Here is a 21,419-nt window from a genome sequence, read left to right as displayed (position 1 = left end):
TGCTAGCCATTTTGGCTTGTATGTTAGTTCTTTCGGCTTACTACAATCTGTGAGCAAGACATAGCAGCCTCATATGTTCATGTGTTCAGACACTGASGATAAACTTCTCAATGTCCTTTCCCTCTTCTCACTTGATTTGTTACAAGACGAGATGGTGTTTAACAATCTCTTGATTTTATTTTTTTTGATAGAGAGGCTTTTCTAGATAGCTTATGTAAATATTACACTSTGGTCACAATACAAATTAATTTTGAGTATGCCTTGATGCGGGGCAGTGACAGCCAGGGCACTAGTGCTGTTATCTCACTCCAGTTATTTCTTGTCTGACAAATAGGTCAACGTTGAACTTGAGCAATGGTGAAACAGAGTCAGTAAAAACCATGATTGTCCATGATGATGTGGAGAGTGAACCTGCCTTGACTCCTTCTAAGGAGGGCACCTTAATTGTTCGACAGGTATTGCTTTTCCTTCCCTGTGYAGTGCTGCACCCTTTCTGTGCTCATTAACCCACTCGCTCATTCACCCATGCTGTTTCTACATTATATTTGTTGTTTGTATTATCAAGACACAGCTGTAGTGAATTTCAGATAAGCAAGATGTTTGATGCATGCAAACAGGAGAGTGGCCCTTCACCCCTTGCTTCTGTTTTGCATGCTTTCCAGTGACACTCATGGCAGCACCATGCAGAATATCTCAAAATCTGTGGGAGATGAGGGTAGAAAAGCTGCAGGTGTGTGGAGCGAGTACCTGGAGAAAAAACTTAGTTTAGTTTTGCCACAGAACTAAGTATGTGTCTCAGGATTTGGGCTGGGTGGGAGACTGGGATGGAAGCACTCAGGGTGTTTTTAAATTGTCTGGAAGCTGTAGTTGAGGGCATAAAGACCACCCAGATAACATACACACACATGTACATGCAAATTCACACAACAGTTGSTGTGGGGGAGGAGCAAAATAGGTGGTGAGGCAGAGAATGTGGACAGAGCTAGAGTGCTGTGTTGTTGCCTTTGATTGTGAAAATACTGCGTTCTTGTGCTTCTGAAAGATAATGGTTCCCTACTTTTAAATGAGCTTGTGTGTTAATGAGTGTGCTAGCTTACAGGAGTTTCCTCAGTAATCACATTTCTGAGTTTCACAGCTGAATGCCAATTTCTTAATTGAGCCCTCTCATYTGAAAATTAAGATTTCATGGTTATTGTTTTGAATAGTTAGCTGAAGGGATTCTCCAGAAAGTCCAAACTGCTATCTGCATAGGATCCAAGTTAGTTTTAAATTAAACAATAGGGAAAGAATTCCTTACCCCACCCCCAAAAATGTGCTTGTCCCTATTGTGGTGCTGGACTTAGCAGCGCAGTTATTCTTCTATTAATTGGTGGAACTCGCTGTGCAAGTCAACCACATGAACCAAGCTTTTGCCTGCCAGTGGGAATTTGGTGAATTCTAGTAGCKCTGCCCACTTCCCCTTTCCTTGCAGGCATCAAAGCATGGATTATCAGCTTATTTAAAAAAATCTAAAGAAAAAGAGTGAAAAGGTAGGAAGTGAGGGAGAGAAGGAGAGAGGTTGTTAGGGATATAGACTTTTAAGCAGCACTTGAGCAAGACAAGTGTGCCTGTTTTTTCTGCAGAGTACAGTTGACAAAAAGCGTGCCAGCCATCATGAGAGCAATGGCTTTGCCGGTCGCATTCACCTCTTGCCAGATCTCTTACAGCAAAGCCATTCCTCCTCCACTTCCTCCACCTCCTCCTCCCCATCCTCCAGCCAGCCGACACCCACCATGTCCCCACAGACACCCCAGGACAAGCTAACTACTAATGAGGTATGTCTTACACCATAGCTGGCTGCTTTCATAGGGTTATAGCAGCATTGCCTAGTAGCTAGTTTGCAAAGGAACTCCAGCCAATCTCCCCTGCTTTTTTTTTCTATCACCTTTGTTCCCACCTCCCAAATAACACATTTCAGTTCTATGTAAGAAGCCCTTAACTCTAGAGCAGTCCCACGCCAAACTTGCCAGTTTACTATTTTTGCTTCCTTTTAGTGAGTCATTAATTGCATGGCGTTCGTTTTAAACTAAACTTGACTACTGCGTTTTCAAGCCAATACACTTTTAAAAATCTGTTTTATTCCGGGAGCAGGCTAATTGCAAGCAACGTGCCTCTTCAGAATTAGCAGTTAATTTTGGCTTTGTCAGTAAAGGCTGGACTAGTGACTCCACACATATGAGGAGCTGCTTGTGGAAATTCACCCTTTGGGAAAGGAAGCAGCTGTGAAGGGATTTTGCTCACTAAAGCTTCCATGTGGGCTGGGTGAACAACTCAGGTGTTGCCTGGGAGGGTTGTAAAAGCCTGAGGTATTATTTTGGAATAATGAATGGGGGAAAATATTTGGGTTTTTTTCCAAGTATGTATGTGCTCTGAGAAGCAGCTGTGTAAAGATGACTGTTCTCCACCAGCACTGTGTCCAAGTTCAGAAGGCTTCACTGGGAGGAGAAGCTCCCTCTTGCTGGCCTGGGCTGATCCCAGGATGGTGCCTTTCCTTATCAAGTGCTGGTGGGAAAGCCTGGTCCTTCATGTGTGTGCAGCCCCTCACAGCAGAGGAGATGCACACGTGTGAATGAACAAAGGGCCATTTGCCCCTTACCACCCTAGGAGTGAGTGAGGATCCTTGTATGGTGTCTCCACTCGTGGCTGGGTGGCCAGCCTGGCTTATGGGGAGAGCCTCTCAGCCAGGGGGTGGTACAGGGCAAGCAAAACTTGTTGAAAAGAAGCTGCTGCTTCTCAGAGTCCTGCTGTGTAGGTCTAGTGAAGCAAGTGCTGAGATGAGAAGGAAGGGTTGCAGTGAGCTGGGTAGGTTTTATGGCAATGCACATATTTACCATATAATCAAAAATGCTTCTTAACCGATCGCAGGGGGGTGGGTGGGAGGGAGAGTTTCCTTCTGGAAATTCGTTTAGCATAATACTTAATTTTCAGCTATGCTTCATTGGTCTTTATCTTTCTAAAAGTGCACTCTTGTAGGGTATAGAGATCAGCTGATTGATCCAGAGATACGCTTGCTCATTACTTTGATCTAAGCAATACGTAAGCAAGATTCAGTTAACTCAGCTTGGGAACTGGAGGCTGTGGCAGTACCTGGTGATGAAGGAGCCTTTTGGTACTGAGCTGTGCAGGAGAGGCRTACACTCCAAAGACCCATTGCTGCTTTTTTCTTTAGAGGCTTAGGRAGATCAGAGGTTGAAGATTAGTTGCTGTTAAAGAAGTGTCTTGTAGCTACGTTTGTATAAAACTGAGCAAAAACCCAGTACTGCTCGCTATAACTTACCACATGCACACCCTTTATAGACCTTTTTTTCCCCCACTTGTCTCATTCTGCTTCAGTATGYAATGTTGTCACTATAATACTAAACTGGCAAGGGTTTTTAAGTTGTTCCATTTCCACTTTTAACAGTTCATTGTTTCACTTGTCTTCTTTCTTTCTTTATGTTTTTTCATGTTTAGATCTCATAATTCAACAAGCACCAGTGATTTTATCCACTACATATTCATAGCATCATATCACCRTTTGCTACACCTTCCACACTAATAAGCCCCTTTGTTCGATACAGGTTTAATGTATTGCTTTGTCAAATAAAGGTGGAAGAATCTGCTGCAGCTTTCTGGCAAGAGGCTCAGGTTAAACAAAATAGGGAGAATGAGCTGTAGTGAGCATTGAAACAGCCTGTCACAGAAGTGAATGCTTGATCCCAGATGGATCTGATTTTGTTGCACAAGCCAAGAAATCAAACTTCATAATTTATTAAACTATCTCAATTCAGGAGATGCTTCATAAATTTAGAAATTGTAGGTAGTGGACARCTTGCAGATAAAATACTATACATACATTTAAGCAGATTTGCAAAAGGAGAGACATTCCCTCGCTTTGTGCCTGATTGTAGTGGTCTGTCCTAAAAAGCTTTGCTAGCAGCTGAGGTGCAGGGGTGACAATTTAGCTAATTACATTTTGCTGTAATTGTGCAGTTTGCATATGTATCTAGTTCAGGTGTGGTGCCTGCAATGCATTGTGTATCTATAAAGGAAGCACAAAAGCTTGGGGAGGCTCTGTAGCATAATTCTGTAGTGACTTTAAAATGTTGGTGTTTGTTATCCATGCTTTTTATTGTCATTATTATTAATAAAGTTGAAATTTACATTGCAGACTCAGTCCGCTAGTAACACACTCCAGAAACACAAATCTTCCTCCTCCTTTACACCTTTTATAGACCCCAGATTACTACAGATTTCTCCATCTAGTGGGACAACTGTGACTTCTGTGGGTAAGTAAAGTAGCTGAAGACACCAATTGAAAAAGGGTTCAGTGACTTCAGTGGCTCTTTAAAGTACTTAAGAATGTTACCATCATGCTTTTTATTTGATTTGCAAAGGATTGCATAGTTTATTTTCTTTTTCCATTTACATTTCTTACAAAAATAAGGACTTTCTCAGTATTCTCAATTACTGTTTTGGGTTGTATGGTGTAAAGAATATATGGCCAGAATCTAGCATTTGAGGGATATTACATGCACTTTACTTTTTTTCTTCCTTTTAGTAGGATATTCTAGTGAAGCAATGAGATCAGAGGCAATAAGGCAAGACCCTACACGGAAAGGATCAGTTGTCAATGTGAATCCCACAAATACACGGCCACAGAGTGACACACCAGAGATTCGCAAATACAAGAAGAGATTCAATTCCGAGATACTGTGTGCGGCCTTATGGGGTAATGCAGATGTGTTGTTCCCTTTCCTTCTGCACTCCTGAAGTGTAGACATGCCAGTAGAAACTTGCAGACTTTGATAATGTATCTCCAAAACTGTAGCTGTTTCTCTGCACTTACTCAGCAATTGTTTACATATTTTTTGCTGCAAGATCTGATTTTTGTTGTGTTTTTTACAGTATGTTGGCTTCTGCTTTGATGTAATTTCCCACTGGTACATACATGCTTCTGAAGGCACAGTTTAGACTGAGGTTGGAAAGGTTGGAAAGGACCTCGGAGATCATCAAGTCCAGCCTTGGACTTAACAGCACCCGATCAGCTATATCATGGCACTGTGTGCCACATGCAGTCATTTCTTGAACACTTGCAGGGATGGTGACTCTGCCCCCTCTGTGGGAAGCCTGTTCCAAACCTTAACCACACTTTCAGTGAAAAAGTTCTTCCTGGTATCCATCCAGAACTTCCCCTGGCAAAGCTTGAAGCTGTGTCTTCTTTTCCTGACTTTCAATTGCCTGGGAGAGACTTCATGCAGTTGATCAGGATGTCCTTTTCAGCTCTCTCTAAACCTTGGTAGTAGATCTCTTGCAGCTTTTGGGAGCTTGTAGTAGTCCTTGCAGTGTACACCTGGTGCACACAGGGTATTTCTTTTGAAAAATAATTGTCTTCTTGAGCCTCTTTCTAATGTACTATTGCAGGGCTTGATTAAGATGTGTTGTGTGAGATGACTTGTCCCCTCAGACATCAGTTTATGTAGGAAGCAAGAGGGAAAATAAAAGGATAGAAGGAATATTGTCCATTCTGAGRCTCAGTTTTGTTAAGAGTGGTTACTGCAGAGAGAAGCTGGGTATGAGACATCAGCTGACCAAGTGTCTCTGGTCTTCTTGTCGCTAGGGATAATTTGTGCTGGTGYTAGACAGTCGGGATCCTACACTTCACCAGGCTGCCTGTTGCCTGCTRCAGTGTGGAATCACTGCAGCAACACCCAGTGAAAGCTTTTGTCCATCGTTTCTTCCTTGGCCAGAATCTATTGGAGCGCATGAATCTTTTTCATTATCTAAATTTTAATAGTTGATGCTTGTGTATGTTACATACATATTTATCTAGTATCCCTAAGCTTGGCAGACTATAGATCAACATGTACATAACTAAAAAAAAACTTAGGAAGAAGAGAGTTGGCCATTCTCCTAAGTCAYGTGATTATTGTATAGGTAACACAGTCCCCTCTCTTTTTTACATTTTGATGGCTCTTTGCAAGCCTTTAGTTCTCTTTTGGGGTTATTTGCAGCATTTCCTGTTTCTCAGAATAGCAGTGTTGTCCCAATCTTCTTGCCTGCAAAGCTGTGTCAATTAAATAGCTCTCCTGATACCTTTCTTCTGATCTGCTRTTTTCTTTATTTCCAGAATTTACTGGTAACAGTTTTTGCCCCAACACTATTTTTGCTTGCATTCTTGTGTAAAATTATCTGATAAAATTAAGACTTGTGCAAATGTAAACTTTCAGGATATGAGAGGGCAAAGGCAGAGAAAAATCATATGGTGTGMGTAAAGATGACTCATAATTTCTCTGATCTGCCTTGTTTTGCCAGTAGCAATTCATGTTAATRGTTTTATATTTCTTTGATCTTTGTATCTGACTGTTAGAGTGGTTTAAAGAACAGGTGTAAAATCCTAGAGGTGTTTTACAGCTGTAACACAGCCCTTCCCTGTTGAGCATTTAGGGCCAAACCAGTGGTGATACAAGTTGATACATATGCTTATTTCTTGATAAGGCTTAGCTTCCTTTACCCATAAGAAAATTAAACCATTTCATGGTGATGCTTCTTATTCAAAAAGAGGGGGACTTGCTTGGCTTTGCTTTGCTTTGCCTTTGCCAGTGGTAACGCCAGTAGTACCTAGCAAGCTGCTAATTGCATTAGGTCTGTGATGCTGTTTCTTCTAGTTCTGAGTGGTGAAGCCAATGTTAATGACATGGATKCAGTAACACAGATTTTTGCACCCAGCCTCCACAGACAGCCTGTACTTTTTTCAGGAAGCATTTCCATTTGTTTGAAAAAACCAGAACTGCTTAATTGTAGGGTGGCAATAGAAGGGCTGTGCTGTCTGTGAGTAACGAGGGTGTTTGCGCTGTAAAATGCAAGCACTGCTTGCCACCAGCRTGGTACCTTGGTAGTTTATTCTCAAAATGTCTGTAGCTAAGGGAAGGKATCAGGGACAGCATGCATGAGAACTGGGAGCAGGGACAACTGCACCACAGGAGCAGCAGCAGGGGGATGAGGGTGGAGGCGGGACCGATGGAGCCCCGATGTGCAAATGGGGAAGGGGCCCCAAGGGAGCAGTTTGCATGGGGCTTGCTCTGATTTGTAGCCCACAGCGGAAAAAGTACAGAAATGCCTGTTGAAGCTTACAGCTTTAGTCAAGGGCTACTGGAGCTGTGGGGAGGAGACCAACTGCTGGGCACTTCCTCAGCTGCTTTGGTGCTGCTTCAACCTGTGCTTAGCCTTAGCACTTTTGCAAGTCCTCCCATCCCTGCTATGCAGGGTGTTGTTTAGGTGAGCAATTTTTCACTGCTGTGAGAAGGCAGATCACTGCTGTAGGTGCACATGCACTGAGGCACACACACACCTGGGCACTGGACACTCCTGCTGTGTCAGAAAAGGTTCATTATGGGATCAGCCCACATGGCCCATTGGCACAATATAGTTACATCTGTGGATTAATTGTCTGACTAGGGATTAAGATCGTTAAGCATGATAACTCTGATAATCTTGTGTGAGTTTTACGTTTTCTTCTTTCATTATTTTATTATGCTAAAGTATGGTAAGTTTTATATTAGGATTGCAGCATGAAAGTCGAATAAACCAAGTCATGTATTTGGTTTGATTTCCATTCCCTGTACTGTATTTGAACTGTCTCTGCAAAATTTGTGAACTTCTGGACTGAAACACTATTGCAAAGAAATAGTTACGAAATTTAAGAGTGATAATATRTTAATTGATATTTAAAACTTAGTCTCATATATACATATATTTATTTTGTAAAAAATGTAATTGATTTTAAATAGTAAGGTTTTAGGAGCTCTTAGAAAGTGTTTCAATGAATCTTTGTAACTTTGTATAAAGAAACTGGCCAACTGACTTTCCTAATCTGTATTTGCTTCAATCATCACTTCATCAGAATATGTGGAAAATGTGCCTACTAACTTGAATCTCTGCTTTTGTTTTTTCTAGGAGTGAACTTGTTAGTGGGCACTGAAAGTGGTCTGATGCTGCTAGACAGAAGTGGGCAGGGGAAGGTTTATCCACTCATCAATCGAAGACGATTCCAGCAAATGGATGTACTTGAAGGGCTGAATGTCTTGGTGACAATTTCTGGTAAAGTTAACTGTTGAACATTTTATTTTTCCCCCATCTGGCATGGCATGGCATGGCAGAATGATTTAATTGGCAGCCTATGTATTGAGGGGGAAGTCCTGACTGAAGTCAGTGGGTTTTCCATCATTTCACCTCTCTGAGTCTACAGTTTATTTCTGCAAGTGAATAATTTTCCACACAATGCCCCTGCCTGCTTGCCCCCTGTCCTTCCCTCTGTGGGATGACCTTTAAAAATGCTGCACAAGTTTTGGGGAAATGTCTGGCTTTGTTTCCTTGTTCAGTCTTTGAGAGCTGGAAGTTAATGCTTTGTGAAGTTTGGGAAAATGGCATTCTTTCCCTCTGTCACGATTGCTTTCAGCCTGACCTCTTTCTAACCAAAACATAATTTGCTACTTGGGTTTAAAGATGTCTTTCTTGTGTGTTAAAATCTGTARAATGGGGGAAGTTCTTGGAAAATAAGGAAATAAGAGTGATGTGCATTAAGTGTGAGAAAGAAGAGTACAGTGTGTACGTGGTGTGGAAATAACCAGAGCAAGAAGGCAGATTGGTACCTGATCTCTCGCTGGGTGCAACTTGAGAATGGCAAAGCAATGGGAGGTGAAGGGTGGTGGTGATGCTTGTGTTTGTTTTGTGTGTGCTGATGAAAAACGTATTTTAGGAAGCTTGAGGTTCCAGACTCTTTGGCTCCAGAAAGTTATTGCATCAGGTTAACCTGCTCTTGAACGACTTGATGTGGTGCAGTGTTGGTCTTTCTTCACAGGTGTTGTTCAGCCATTTGCCTTCCTTTTGTTTTGSTTTGTTTGGGAAGTCAGTCTTTGCTGTGCTGTGGGAGAGGATGTTACATGAGGTTTCTCACAGGATTCGCTGTCCTTGGTCAGACCCACCTAAATTTTGTCGAGGCTCCGGCACCTCTCTGAGTCTGCTTGGCTCTCTGGCTCTCCCAACACTTGTTCAAAASGACACACGTTAGACAGTTTAGTGGAATTCAGTGCATGAACGATGTTGTGTTACCACAGRTCCAAAGAGCCATGCCCATGCTGGTGTCATCCACACAGGATTTGTTTCTGTCTGGARCAACTGAATTTTATTGGCTTGTCAYTTGCTACATTCTCAGATACAGCTATGCTGAGAAATCTATAAAAAGAAAAAGATGAATCAAGCAGCATTTAAAAATACACAACCTGCTGTGTGTCCCTTTGATGTCTAATGCTGTATGTTAAAATATAATCTGTTTGAAAGGCACCATTTGATAGTTTATCCTATAGCAGAACTTGTAAACAAAAATATTGTATAATCCAACTTGTGTAAAATCTGTTGGTTTGAAACATACCCTACACAAATCACAAATGTCTGTGATTCAGTCTTGTGTATAATTGTTTTAAGTTTATTTATGTTTGCGTCAGTCACAATCGGAGTACCCTGACACATCCGTTTTCTTTGTTTCCTTCAGAACTATTGCTTCCTCTGTGGAGACACGCTACATTAACCCTTAAGAAATCAGCTGGTCTTTGGTAGTTTTATGCCTTTGTGTCTGTCCCRTCTCCTGTGTTTTATTGGAGGTTACTGGAGTGTGAGGCTTCCTTGCCCAGTGAAAGGCAGGGCTGGGGGAGCATATTCAGTGAAACCATAAAGCTGTTATGCCCAAGCTCTCCCTTACATCCTGCTTTTGCCTTCTGGGCTATACATCTCAGTTTTTTACCCTCATGCTGGACTTCCCTTGGTATCATTTTATTTGTGGTGAGTTGCTTCACCTCTCCAGGCAAAACTGGAATGCTGGAATGAGGTTATGTTTCTGCAAACAGTGTGTTCGGGCAGATTAGTTATGGAATTGTCTCTGAGCCTCATCCCAGCACTGCTGCAGCTTCCCTGGGAGCGTTGTTGAGCTCACTGTGGTGCASTCAGCCGTATGTTCCCCTGAGTTTTTTGGGAAGTGATGTGCTGATGGTGGTGGGGTTTGAAAGGTGTCACTGCATTGTGTGAACAAGWTGTAGTGTGTTAGGATTTTGAGAGGATTGTCACCTAAACTTGCTTTTAATAGACACACTCTTGGGTCTGAAAACCTGAAATCAGTTCTTGACCCAATTTATRTTTGAAATATAGAACTTTTTGACAACAAAGCTTTTGATACAGAGATACTGAGCCTGCTAGAAATGGTACAAGAARGCCTTGCAGGTAAAGCAGAGTAGTTGATTGGTTCTTCAGTTCATGCTGTTGAGAGGCAAAAAATAGTTTTGTCTGCTCAGGTGATATAGTGAAGAGTCATAAAAATGCTAGAGTAGAGAGTGGCACCGTGCATACAGAACATGCTCCAGTTATGGCTCCCTGAGGGTTTTGCCTGCCCAACTGGCTGGYGGTGGCACCAGGAAGATGGGGAGAGATGACAGAGTGGAAGAACTGGTTGGAATCTGCCTGCTTAATAATTGAAAACCCCAGTGACAATGAAAACAAAAACTCAATATAGGAAAAAGGACTTTGCATTTGAAATTTGAAACTGTCTGTGGGAGAATCCTGAATTCTCAGAGAATTTACTGTCTGATTAGTTCATTTGATGGCTAGAGCAGAGTTTTCTTTCTTATTTCATGATCATAATGATTGGACCCCTGCAAATAATAAAAAAGACCAGATTTTTGAGWGCTGTTTAAACTGACTGGTAGAACTTTATAAAGAGAAGGATCTAATCCCCAAACTCCAGTTCTGAACATTAAGAGCAGCATAACTTGTTGAAATACATGCACAGCCATGTTTATATAACTAACTGGTCCTGCTCTTTTMATGTCAGCCTGCAGAAAGGCAGAGGAATTTCCTGTCTTGTGACTTTTCCTTGTGGTCTAGACACCAAAACACAATGGGAACACACTCGAGATATTTCTCTGTTGTTTTGAAAAATATTTCTGGTTGGAGAGAAATACCCTGGTGCACATCATGTGAACCAAAAGAAAAAAAAGTAGCCACGTGCTGGGAAATTCCCATGTGTGCTGTTTGTTCTGAGTCTTCAAGTTTGGCTAAGCCACTGGGGAAGCTACAGCCATGGAAATATCTGCAACAGAATTTGTCTCTTTGTGGACAAGGACTCAGGATGGTTTTAAAAACATTTGGTGCATTGTAGTGACCCTGAGCCCCCTGAGCTCTTTCTTGCCTGGAACTGCAGTGGCTTCTGATCTGAGCTACATTTACTATTTTTCAGTGTTTTTGAAAGTGCCCTTGTGGCTATCATTTGTACTGTTTTCATGGAAGGACCTTTTTTTTTGGTTAGATGTGGAACTTCTGGAAATACTGTTTCCTGCTCTAGTACTCCAAATCATAAGAAAGCTACAGGAATGGTAGGGCTTTATCCCTTTATGAAGCATGGCTTAATAAATATTAAGTCAGGAAGTGAATCAGGGTACTCATTTACTGCCAAATCTGCAGTCCCATTTGTAATGGAGATAAATAAAAGGCAGTGCAATGTTACTTCACATTTCATTGCAGACCATCAGAACAGAGGGGCTTTTAAAATTGAGTAGCAGATCCAGTATTTGCAATCACCTYTCCAATTCCACTTTAAATTTAAGCTCAGTGAACAGATTTTTTGCTTAAAAACTACTTCCTCTTTTCCTCCAGTCGTTTCCCACCCAGGTAATTGTAGAAAGATTTTTTAGACTGTGTGTCTTCTTAACGCAATGGCTTGTGGTGCCAGAGTCTATGGAGAAGCTTGTTTGCAAGCTGTGCTTTGCTGTGTTGCTGCCCCAACCCTTGCAGATGGTTTTCCTGACAATCCTAGCTCTGTTAGGGGATCCCCTGCCACCAGGGTAGGGGTCTGTGCCAGTTCCAGGACTCCAGTGTGAAGCTGGCTGGGCACTGCAGGGTGGTCTCAATGCTGGGGCCTCGTGTCCTGCTGTAGCCCCTATCCCCTGAGCAGCCAGCTGTGAACTAATCTGTCAGCAGGCATCATGTGAAAACCTAAAAATCAAATTAAAGACATTTWGCTGAACTCTGTAGCTGGATCTGGCTGGCAGGCTGCCAGGTGGGCCATCTCCATAGGTAGTGGCTTTCAACAGCACAGACCAGTATAGTGTCACTTGGCCAGCCCAGCGGTGACTGCAGTAGAGGTCACCTGTCTCYCTCTCACCTCCAGCAGCCAAGAGACACTCTGGACAGGCACATGGCACCTCACTGTGGCTGGTGAAGCRGAGCATGGAGCTGCTCTGCTGGCARGTGGGGTCCCTGAGAGCATCTCCTSTTTTCTTTCCTTTYRSAGAGACCTCATGGAGCCTTATGAAAGGGTTCCAAGTTAAAGCAGGGATCATTTCCCTTCCTCAGACACAGCTTCATCTGTGGTTTGGAGCAGCAAAGCAGCTGGAGAAAAGAAAATGCAAGCTTTGAGTRTGTGCATTTAGGGCCACCTTCTCACTAGTTCAGCAAATGCTTTGTAGGCCATTAGTTGTTAAGGAATCACTGATAAAGTTTATAAAGAATCTTGCTTTGCATTCAAAGAGGCCTTCTGTATCAAGAGTTAAAAGTCTGGGCTGTATTTCGATGATGTGGCAGATGCATTGTCAGTTGAAGATAGGGCAGCCAGGGCAGGTAGCTGCTCTCACCTGTGGAGAAGAAACACCGCTCACAGTTTCTGTGTGCAGCCTGATAAGTGCTGCACCCCTTGCAGCTCAAGGGAAGGGCTGCTGACAAAGCAGTCATCAGCTTTTAGCAAGCAGATGAAGTTTCAGGTCTCATATTTGATCCTGCTGTTCTCCTACAGTTTTATGTTAAAAAGAGCCGTTCTGACTCAGTTTTACATACTTTTAAATCTCAGTGCATGACTCTCTGGTGATTTTGTTGTGGGAGTATAGCCCTGTTCTAATGGAAGTTGTCTGGGTGCTAAGWACCAGAGCCAAAGAGTTGTTCCCTCGAGTTTGTCATTTATGTTCATGTGGTATTACCATGTGTTTCTGTCATTGATTGTCGGAAAGTGCGTGTCTGGGTGGAGTATGGAGTGAAGCTGTTGCAGATGTAAAAACTGAGGGAGATTTCTGTGGTTGAAGCATTTTCTCTTTCACTGTTACTTTGGTTTGCTTTGCAGGGCTTTCTGTTTGCCTGTGTAGGGCTTTTTGTAAGTATCTTCCTATGGAGATAAACAATTTTTTTTTCTTTTTGTGACCAGGTAAGAAGAACAAGTTGCGAGTTTACTATCTGTCATGGTTAAGGAATAAAATCCTTCACAACGATCCTGAAGTAGAAAAGAAACAGGGCTGGACAACAGTGGGAGACTTGGAAGGCTGTGTGCACTATAAAGTTGGTGAGTAGCAAATGCAGTAATCAAATAGTTGGGATAAAGGATGGCTGAGAAAGGGAACTGCAGTGCATGTAGCTATTGGGTTTAAGGTTTGGTAAAGTTTGGTTGGTTTTATTTCTAGCTGYCTTACCTGTTCCTTGGGGTGAATTTGCTGGCAAAGCACCAAAATAGATGGCAAGTTAGAGGGTTAAGTTGAAGAAGAGCGTTTTTTTTGTGTTGGGATGATGGGCTGGGAACTGGAGAGCTTGTAAATCCCATCTATCTCCTACCTGTAATGGATGCAGCTTCCAGAAGGGTGCTGATGTGGGCACTGAGGGCTGGTAACATTCAGCCACCTGTGTTAGACCCTTCAGGTAACAGAGGGATTCTTGTCCCCAGCAATTGTTCTCTTTGCTAACAAGTTTCCCTGATCTTTTACCATGATGAATTTACATGCTAGAATAGATTGGAAAAAGTTTGTCTTTAACTTCTTTCCAGATTTTAGAGACTGGGGAAAAAAAAAAAAAAAAAAAAAAAAAAAAAGTGAGGGGACAAAGGAAGCCCAGGTAGTAGAGGAGCTTTGGGGAGGTATCTGGGAACAGAACCTTGTGTTTAACTTCAAGATGATTCATTGATTCCCCTTAGCTCATGAGATTCCCTAATGCCATCTCAGATCCACTGCAGAACAGTTACCAGATCAAGTGTATTTTCACCAGGCAGGTGCACTTTGAGTGGTTTTAAGTAATTTAAATGGATTTGGGTATAGAAACTAGCACCAAAGCTGGTGAAAGACGTGTAGCATTCTCAGCCAGCGGAGTACGCAGTGAGCCTGCTGCGCTGCAGGTGGGGGTACGAACCAAGAGCTCTTTCTGCTGCTTYGGTTTCATGGTGCATCCTAATGGGCACTGGATGCAGTCTCTGATTTGATTTTCTCCCAAGAGCCAGCTCAGTTCCTTTCCAGCTGTGCGTGGAGCAGCAGCAATCAAACTGTTCTCAGTCTCCTCCTGTCATGCSTGTGCTCTTGGAAAAACCTGCTAATGGGGTGTAATCAATAACAATGGCAGTAAGTGACTGCTGAACCCGGAGCTTGACCCCGAAAACAATTAATAATGCACTTCTCTGGTATCATACCCCAGGGTGTCAGCAGCATAATGAAGTGGCCTGTTAACAATGCATCAACAGCTATTGAAAGGAGGCTTTCCAGCAGGGAAGCGTCTGAAACAAAGAGCATTCTCTTCCAGATGAAGAGGGGTTTGTTACCCTGGGCTGCAGCCTGGCACTGAGCTTCCCTCTGAACACAGAAAATACAGTAGACTTCTTCAGGTAGCGAGAGGCCTCTTGGACAGCTGTGCTTCAGTTCCCGAGGAGGAGAGCTCTGCCAATAGCTGGGCTTGCAGTCTGGGCACTGTCACCGAGGCAGCTGGCACTGATCCCTTCCTTGTCTCTTTGATGCAAYAGGGGTCTCCGATGTCGGGGTGAAGTGGTATTTATGGATCTCAGTTGCTTCAGGCAACTTTTGGCTCCTCTAAATGAGAAATTGCTCCTTTGAAACTTAAGATTTGGGTGAATTCCCAGATAGCATCCAGAACAAAGAATAAGAATTATAAAATGTCCCTTTTCACAGATGAGGTGGTTTTGTTCAACACCCCCCTCTTCCCCTCGAAAAAAATTCCAGGAAGTCTTGTAAGCTAGACAAGACTGAACAAAAGCTCTGTTTTTAGTCAGTACAGCTGTGGAAGTTGAGAGACCTTTTTTTTTGTCTGTTGAAGAAGTGTCAAGTCCCTTAATACTTATAGTTCAGTAGCCTTTCTTTCCTACACACTTAAAAAAGCAAGTAGTATTGTGGATCACTGTTGTAATGACACTTTATTTSTGATAAATTATATCATTTTTTTCTGTTTCTCAAATGAGTTATCTTGGACTCTAACGACAAGGAAAGTGCTCCACTATCAAGCTTGCTGTTTGCTTTTGAAATTGAGTTATGTCATAATTTTTTCTTTTTCCTCCTTTGGGGAATTTTTCCATCAGCTCAAAGTACCACTGCCAGTACTGTGACTGGAACTGCCAGTGATGGACTCTTCCACAGTCACAACCTTCTTTTATTGCAATGTTCCTTTCTGAAAACTGATTTTCTTGTCCTGATGACTAAGCACTATCCAATGTGGAAAAAATAAGCGTAAAGAACTGTTTACTGACTAGTTAATTCTAAATATGGTAACATGGTCAGTTGCTAGTAAGAGTAATGACTTTTGTAGCGTGAATATATTAAAGTGCTTAACTACATACAAGTAGAAATCTTAAAATGTAATGTTACTAAAACTAAAAATTACAGTATATCTTCATACTTACATGAATTGTCTTCTTTCTTGAGGTAACTGTAATCACTTTGGTATTATGCTGAACTCTCTTTCGTTTTCTTTAATTTCAGTAAAATATGAAAGAATCAAGTTCTTGGTAATTGCATTGAAGAGTTCTGTGGAAGTCTATGCATGGGCACCAAAGCCATACCATAAATTTATGGCCTTTAAGGTAACAGTTTATTTTAGTCATAGGTAGGATTTTCTCATAACCACTTGCAGTTAGCCCTTTTACAGAAATGTTCTGACATTGTGTCATGGTTGTATTCCAAGTTCTTTGGTAAATCTCCACAAATTTTGTATTACATTTTAATTTAGGAGGATTTTTTTTTTTTTAATTCCGAGAGGCAATACACTTAAAGCTCTAAATTGTAACCCAAGCATAAGCTAATATTGACACAATATCACAAGTCTTTGTTCCCTTTCTCTGTTTATAAAACACAACACAGAAGTGGACTGAGTCAGAACTTCTTTGTCTGAGCAGAACAAATCATGAAGTGATACTCAGCATTGTTATGGGGCTGTTACTGAATGCTGCAAGAATGAAATTAGCTGGCTTGATATTATTGCCAGGCTGACTTAACAGACAATTCCTGTTGGTTGTTTAGATCAAAGTACTACCGGAGTGTCAAATTGCCCTGAACTTCAGGGAAAACAATTCTTACTGGAAAAACAAACAGACAAGTAAAGCCCCACAGAATATAGCTTAGGTGCTTGAAATGCAGCAGTTTGCAGAGTAATCTTCCTTGTCTATGAGAGACATGTTAGCCTGCTGGGTCTGGTGTCTGGGARCCAGGTGGATGTGAATGAATAAACCCACAAGTGTGCATGTGAGCATGTTTTTATAAACACTAATGTTGTTCTGAGCACTAAGTAAATCCCATGATGGTTGTCTCRCAGTCATTTGGAGAATTGGTACATAAGCCATTGCTGGTGGATCTCACCGTAGAAGAGGGGCAGAGACTAAAAGTGATCTATGGCTCCTGCGCTGGCTTCCATGCTGTGGATGTGGATTCAGGATCCGTCTATGATATTTATCTACCAACACATGTAAGAGCTGCTGCTGTGCTTGGGTTTTTCTCTTTCTTTCTGGTGGATCACCCCCTCTGCCTCCAACCCCTTCCTTTCCTGAATGACTAATATGTCAGGCTGTCCCTGGGGATCACTGCCAAGTGTTTGCAGTGGTAAATTGGGTGGAGGGATCTAAACAGATATGACCACATGTGCTGTGGGGTTTGTGCCTCACTGTTTGTGACAGTCCTCACCTCATTGTCAGTATGTCTTTATGGTTTGGAGTTGCCCACTCAGATCTGATGAGGACTAGTGTGACTGTTTCAGGGGTAGCAGCTAAATGGCCGAGTGCCCTGCAAATGCCCAGCAGCTCAAATGACACAACGGCTTGCTGATGAGTATCAAAAGGGTTTGCAAAGGCCAGGTGGCCTTAGCTACCAAGGTTTCCTTTTGTTTCTTGTACACAGAGGTGTGAGATGGGCCACCCCAAGCCTATCCAATGCACTGCAGAGATCTGAGGTCTGCATCTGGTCTGCTTGCCTCAGGCTCCCTTTCTGGCCATGGAAAGAAATGGTCACCCCTACAGAAAAATTGATCTTTCCTCAGTTTAGATGTCTGCCATAAGATGAGAGGATTTGTGCCCATGGGTTTACAGGTCCTGGTCACTGTGCATGGTGATCTAGCTCCAGAGGAGCAAATCCAGCACTTATAAAGTGAGTGAATTTAGGACTAGATGATCTTTAGGGTCCCTTCCAACCCAAGCCATTCCATGATTCTGTGAGTCCCTGATGTGTCAGTCAAAACCAAAAATAACCTATCCCTTTCTTCTAGCACAGGCTCTGCAGCATTAAAACAAAAGCTTTCTGTTCTCTTCTGTCTCTGTAGATCCAGAGTAGTATCCAACCTCACGCAATCATCATTCTCCCAAACACGGATGGCATGGAGCTACTGGTCTGCTATGAGGATGAAGGAGTTTAYGTCAACACGTATGGAAGGATAACCAAGGATGTGGTTCTGCAGTGGGGAGAAATGCCAACTTCAGTTGGTAAGTGCCTCTGGTGAGCCATGTTGTGAGTCTGTGCACAYGGGCAGAAGGAGGGAACATTGAGTGTGCTGCTTCTGCATCTGAAGTCAGTGCTGTGTGATCTCTGAAAAACAGCTGATTAGTGCTGAAGTTTTTGTGATCAAAACCCAAACAAGTTATGGAATTTATGATTGAAAAACTCACGATGACCTCTGTAGGCTGCTGCAAAATTTTTCCTAGACAGCCACAAAATTGTAGAAACCTTTCAGTATAGACATGTAAAGTGGAAGATGAGTAAAATATCGTGGGTAAATCTGTGAGGGTAACAAAAGGTGTACTTCGTTTGATGTCTTTTATTCACCTGCAGATTGCTCATCTCTCCTAGCACATTTCTCCCTCATCTCTCCAGCTCAAAATAAGGTTGTTTTGAGAGTGAGAACAATGAATGTATACACAAGTACACACCAGAATCCCYTCTTCCTGTGCTGCTGTAATTCAGTCAGAGCATAGCAAGGGCTGTGGTCACACCTTCCTCTTGTTAGGCAAGCACATTCCATTTTATGGGCTGTGGGATGGCTGCACGTACTGGGAGATGACTGCTGATAGCTGCTTGAGCAACAGGAACAACAATGGAGGAGGAAATTTGAACAAGTTTCATGTACAGCATGTTCACTCCTGTGCTGATTAGCTCTTGACTAAATTTAAAAGCAAGCAGAATCTATCAGCTGGCAAATTCCTGAGCCTTTGGAGACTGGAATGCTTGTGAAGTAGTAAATGCACTGAGGCTGCCAACACCATCTGACAATTTTTAGAAACTGTTTGGCCCAGTTAGCACTTGGGGAATATTTAAAAAGAAATAATTTTCTGTCAGGATGGTATATGCAATGCTGGTGTACATAATACTGTAGTAGATAATTTAATATCACTGAAAATTAGTATGAATACATCATATAAAAGGGAAGTACTGCAAAATTAAATATTTTTTAAATTTTGCTGGCTAGGAAGTCCTTTTTATTTTTCTGTGAAGTATGCAAATCAGAGGCAACAGCTTAGTCTTCATTAAGCTCCTGTATGTTATTTTTGACAGCATTCCTAAGACTATCCATCAAATTGCTTTGTGAATATACCTTTTCATAATTCTGGTGACTTTATTTTTTATTCAAATTTTGTACCACTATCAAAAATAGATATTTTTTCCTCATGCTGCTGCTAATCTGTRTTCCCCTGTGACACTCTAAGGATAAATGTTTGATTTGCTGCTTTGATTTGCACAAAGGAATATAGTGTGTCAAATAGTAATATTTCTATTTTGAGAGCTTAATGTGAACCTCTTGTGAGAKATACAGAATGATTTTCAGACCACTTGGCTTTCTCAAGTTTTTCAAGTATTGCTTATATTAACAGAGGCTAGGTAATTTTTTCTAGTTTTACCTAATCCCTCTCATTCTTTGTTTTTTCTGACAAGCTCTTCTAAGAAGGGAAAGTAACACCATAAGATACAGAGCTGGTGCTGGGGACATGCTTTAGTGGATTAGCTCAGTCTGTTTAAACCTTAGTTTCTGTTTTCTTCTAGTTAACACCTAATTAATCCGTCTGTTTGTCCCAGACTTGGGAGAAAAGGCCTGTATAAAAACTCAGTGTTCCTCCATKTAATTAAAGGTTATAAAGTTTCCTTTGTTATGAATGCTCAAGGCAGAAGTATCTAACATAGAAAACACACAAAAGAAATTAAAATTTAAGAAGGTGTTTTCTAGGCATCTTGAATGTTCTGAGGACAGAAATAGCACTCTGTGTCGCTACAGCGGCTTTTTTAACTAGAGAGTGTCAGAATATTCCTTGATTTTTCCATTCCTCCTGCTGCTCTCTGCCAGTCCTAATGGGCTGTTTTCTTTCCAAAGCATACATCCGATCTAACCAGATCATGGGCTGGGGAGAAAAAGCTATCGAAATACGGTCGGTGGAAACTGGACACTTGGATGGTGTGTTCATGCACAAAAGGGCACAAAGACTCAAATTCCTATGTGAACGCAACGACAAGGTACGTTCCCTCCCTCCAAGTTCATTGCTAAGATGATAAACGTGTACTTCAGCTGGGTGCTTGGGRTGGGTTGGCCCTGACCAGCAGCCAAACACCCAGCCAGCCTCAAGCTCTCTCCCCACCCATGGAAGGAAAAGAAAATAGAAGGCAAAAAACTTGTGGATCGAGATACAGACAGTTTAATAAGACAGCAAAAGYTGTGCATGCAAGCCAGACAAAGAGTTAATAATACACAGTCTTCCATGGGCAGGTGGATGTCCTGATGTTTTCCACACAGAATACTTGGGAAGATAAATGTCATCACCACAATGTCCTTCCTTATTGTCTCCGTTTCCCTGAGCTTTATTGCTRTACATGATGCTGTATGCTGTGGGACATCCGTTTGGTCAGTTGGGGTCAACTGTCCCAGCATTGTCCCCTTCCAGCCTCTTGTCCAAACTAGCCCACTGGCCATCTGGGGGTGAGGGGATGYAGAGAAAGCCTTGATACTGTGCAGGTGTTGTTCAGCAGAAGGCCAGACACTGATATGYTGACAGCATTGTTCAGCGTTGATGCAAAGCCCAGCGCTGTGCAAGTCTCTGCGAAGTGTCAGCTCCATCCCCACCAGCCCAGGCCAGCACTGCCAATATTGGGGACAGTGAGGGCAGATTAGAACCACTGCTGTCCTCCGTGTTGAATTTGCCAATCTCTTTCCTTTGCAGGTTTTCTTTGCCTCCGTGCGGTCAGGTGGAAGCAGTCAAGTCTATTTCATGACCCTTGGCAGGACTTCTCTTCTGAGCTGGTAGAAGCAGTGGGATTTGGAGAGGAATTGCTGACATCCAGAGTCTGAGATCTTCATAACTTGGAATTACTTTCAACTGGAGTACAGACCTGCACTAATGCAGCACTCTGTGTAAATGTGTGTGCAGGCATCACTGGTGTTAGGTTTCTTTATGTTTTTCAACTGAGGCTGCGACGCAGCTGGTGCTGTAAAGATATTGCCATCAGGTGCTACAATGTCTTTGAGATTTGGGATCACGCTAGAAAGCTACAGGTCTTTTCCCTTCAGCTCCAGGATTCCTAGGATTTGAAGGACTCTGTTTGTTAGTGTTAGAACAGAGAAGGGGGRAAAAAAGGAAGAAAAACAAAGCAGGCTTACCATGAACATGCTGTTTGTTGAGTGGACAGGAGGCAGGCAAGAGAAGGTGAGAAGTGGTGTAGAGAGTCAGACTGGCTGAAACAGAGGGCAGATCTAGTCTAGTAATGTTAACAATGTATTTAATTGACATTTCTTTTTTGTAATGTGACAATATGTGGACAAAGAGGAAGGTGCAGGTTTTAAGAAGTTAATATTTATAAAATGTGAAAGACACAGTGACTAGGATAACTTCTTCTTGGGACAGGGAGGGTGGGAAGGGGTTTGGGGTGGAATTCTTAGGGTTTTTTTGTTTCTGCAGTTTTATTTTGGCCTGGCCAATAACTTTAGTCATTTTCTGTGTACCAGGTGTTGCCTGAAACATGTGCAGATGATAAAAAAAAAAAAAAGGAAAAAAAAATTCATTTTCTATAATGATTCTGTGTTAGGCCAGAACTTGGTTATGTCACAGTATTAGCACTGCCTCAGTTAAAGGTTTAATTTTTGTT

At 42.2% G+C, this 21,419-nt stretch overlaps 1 protein-coding gene across 7 annotated transcripts in view; it reads left to right on the top strand.

Moving 5' to 3' along the window:
- Window positions 1-21,413, top strand: part of MAP4K4 (mitogen-activated protein kinase kinase kinase kinase 4) — a 162,290-nt gene extending 140,877 nt beyond the window's left edge. For 3 of the 7 annotated variants that reach the window (XM_057374841.1, XM_057374839.1, XM_057374843.1), the window contains 11 exons: window positions 335-455; window positions 1,623-1,814; window positions 4,190-4,307; window positions 4,580-4,750; window positions 7,975-8,118; window positions 13,256-13,390; window positions 15,795-15,895; window positions 16,624-16,773; window positions 17,620-17,779; window positions 19,657-19,796; window positions 20,498-21,413. In XM_057374841.1, coding sequence (XP_057230824.1) covers window positions 335-455; window positions 1,623-1,814; window positions 4,190-4,307; window positions 4,580-4,750; window positions 7,975-8,118; window positions 13,256-13,390; window positions 15,795-15,895; window positions 16,624-16,773; window positions 17,620-17,779; window positions 19,657-19,796; window positions 20,498-20,581 — 1,516 coding nt within the window. In that variant the 3' untranslated portion in view covers window positions 20,582-21,413. The remainder of the gene's footprint in view (window positions 1-334; window positions 456-1,622; window positions 1,815-4,189; window positions 4,308-4,579; window positions 4,751-7,974; window positions 8,119-13,255; window positions 13,391-15,794; window positions 15,896-16,623; window positions 16,774-17,619; window positions 17,780-19,656; window positions 19,797-20,497) is intronic. The other 4 variants (XM_057374842.1, XM_057374845.1, XM_057374844.1 and 1 more) reach the window with 2 other exon arrangements.
- Window positions 21,414-21,419: the final 6 nt, after the last annotated feature.

This window comes from Malurus melanocephalus, unplaced genomic scaffold, assembly GCF_030028575.1.
Source record: "Malurus melanocephalus ecotype Western Australia unplaced genomic scaffold, MMel_1.1 scaffold_234, whole genome shotgun sequence".
Lineage (NCBI taxonomy): Eukaryota > Metazoa > Chordata > Aves > Passeriformes > Maluridae > Malurus > Malurus melanocephalus.
Note: the sequence above shows the minus strand (reverse complement) of the source record. Positions and strands in the feature narration are given on the sequence as shown.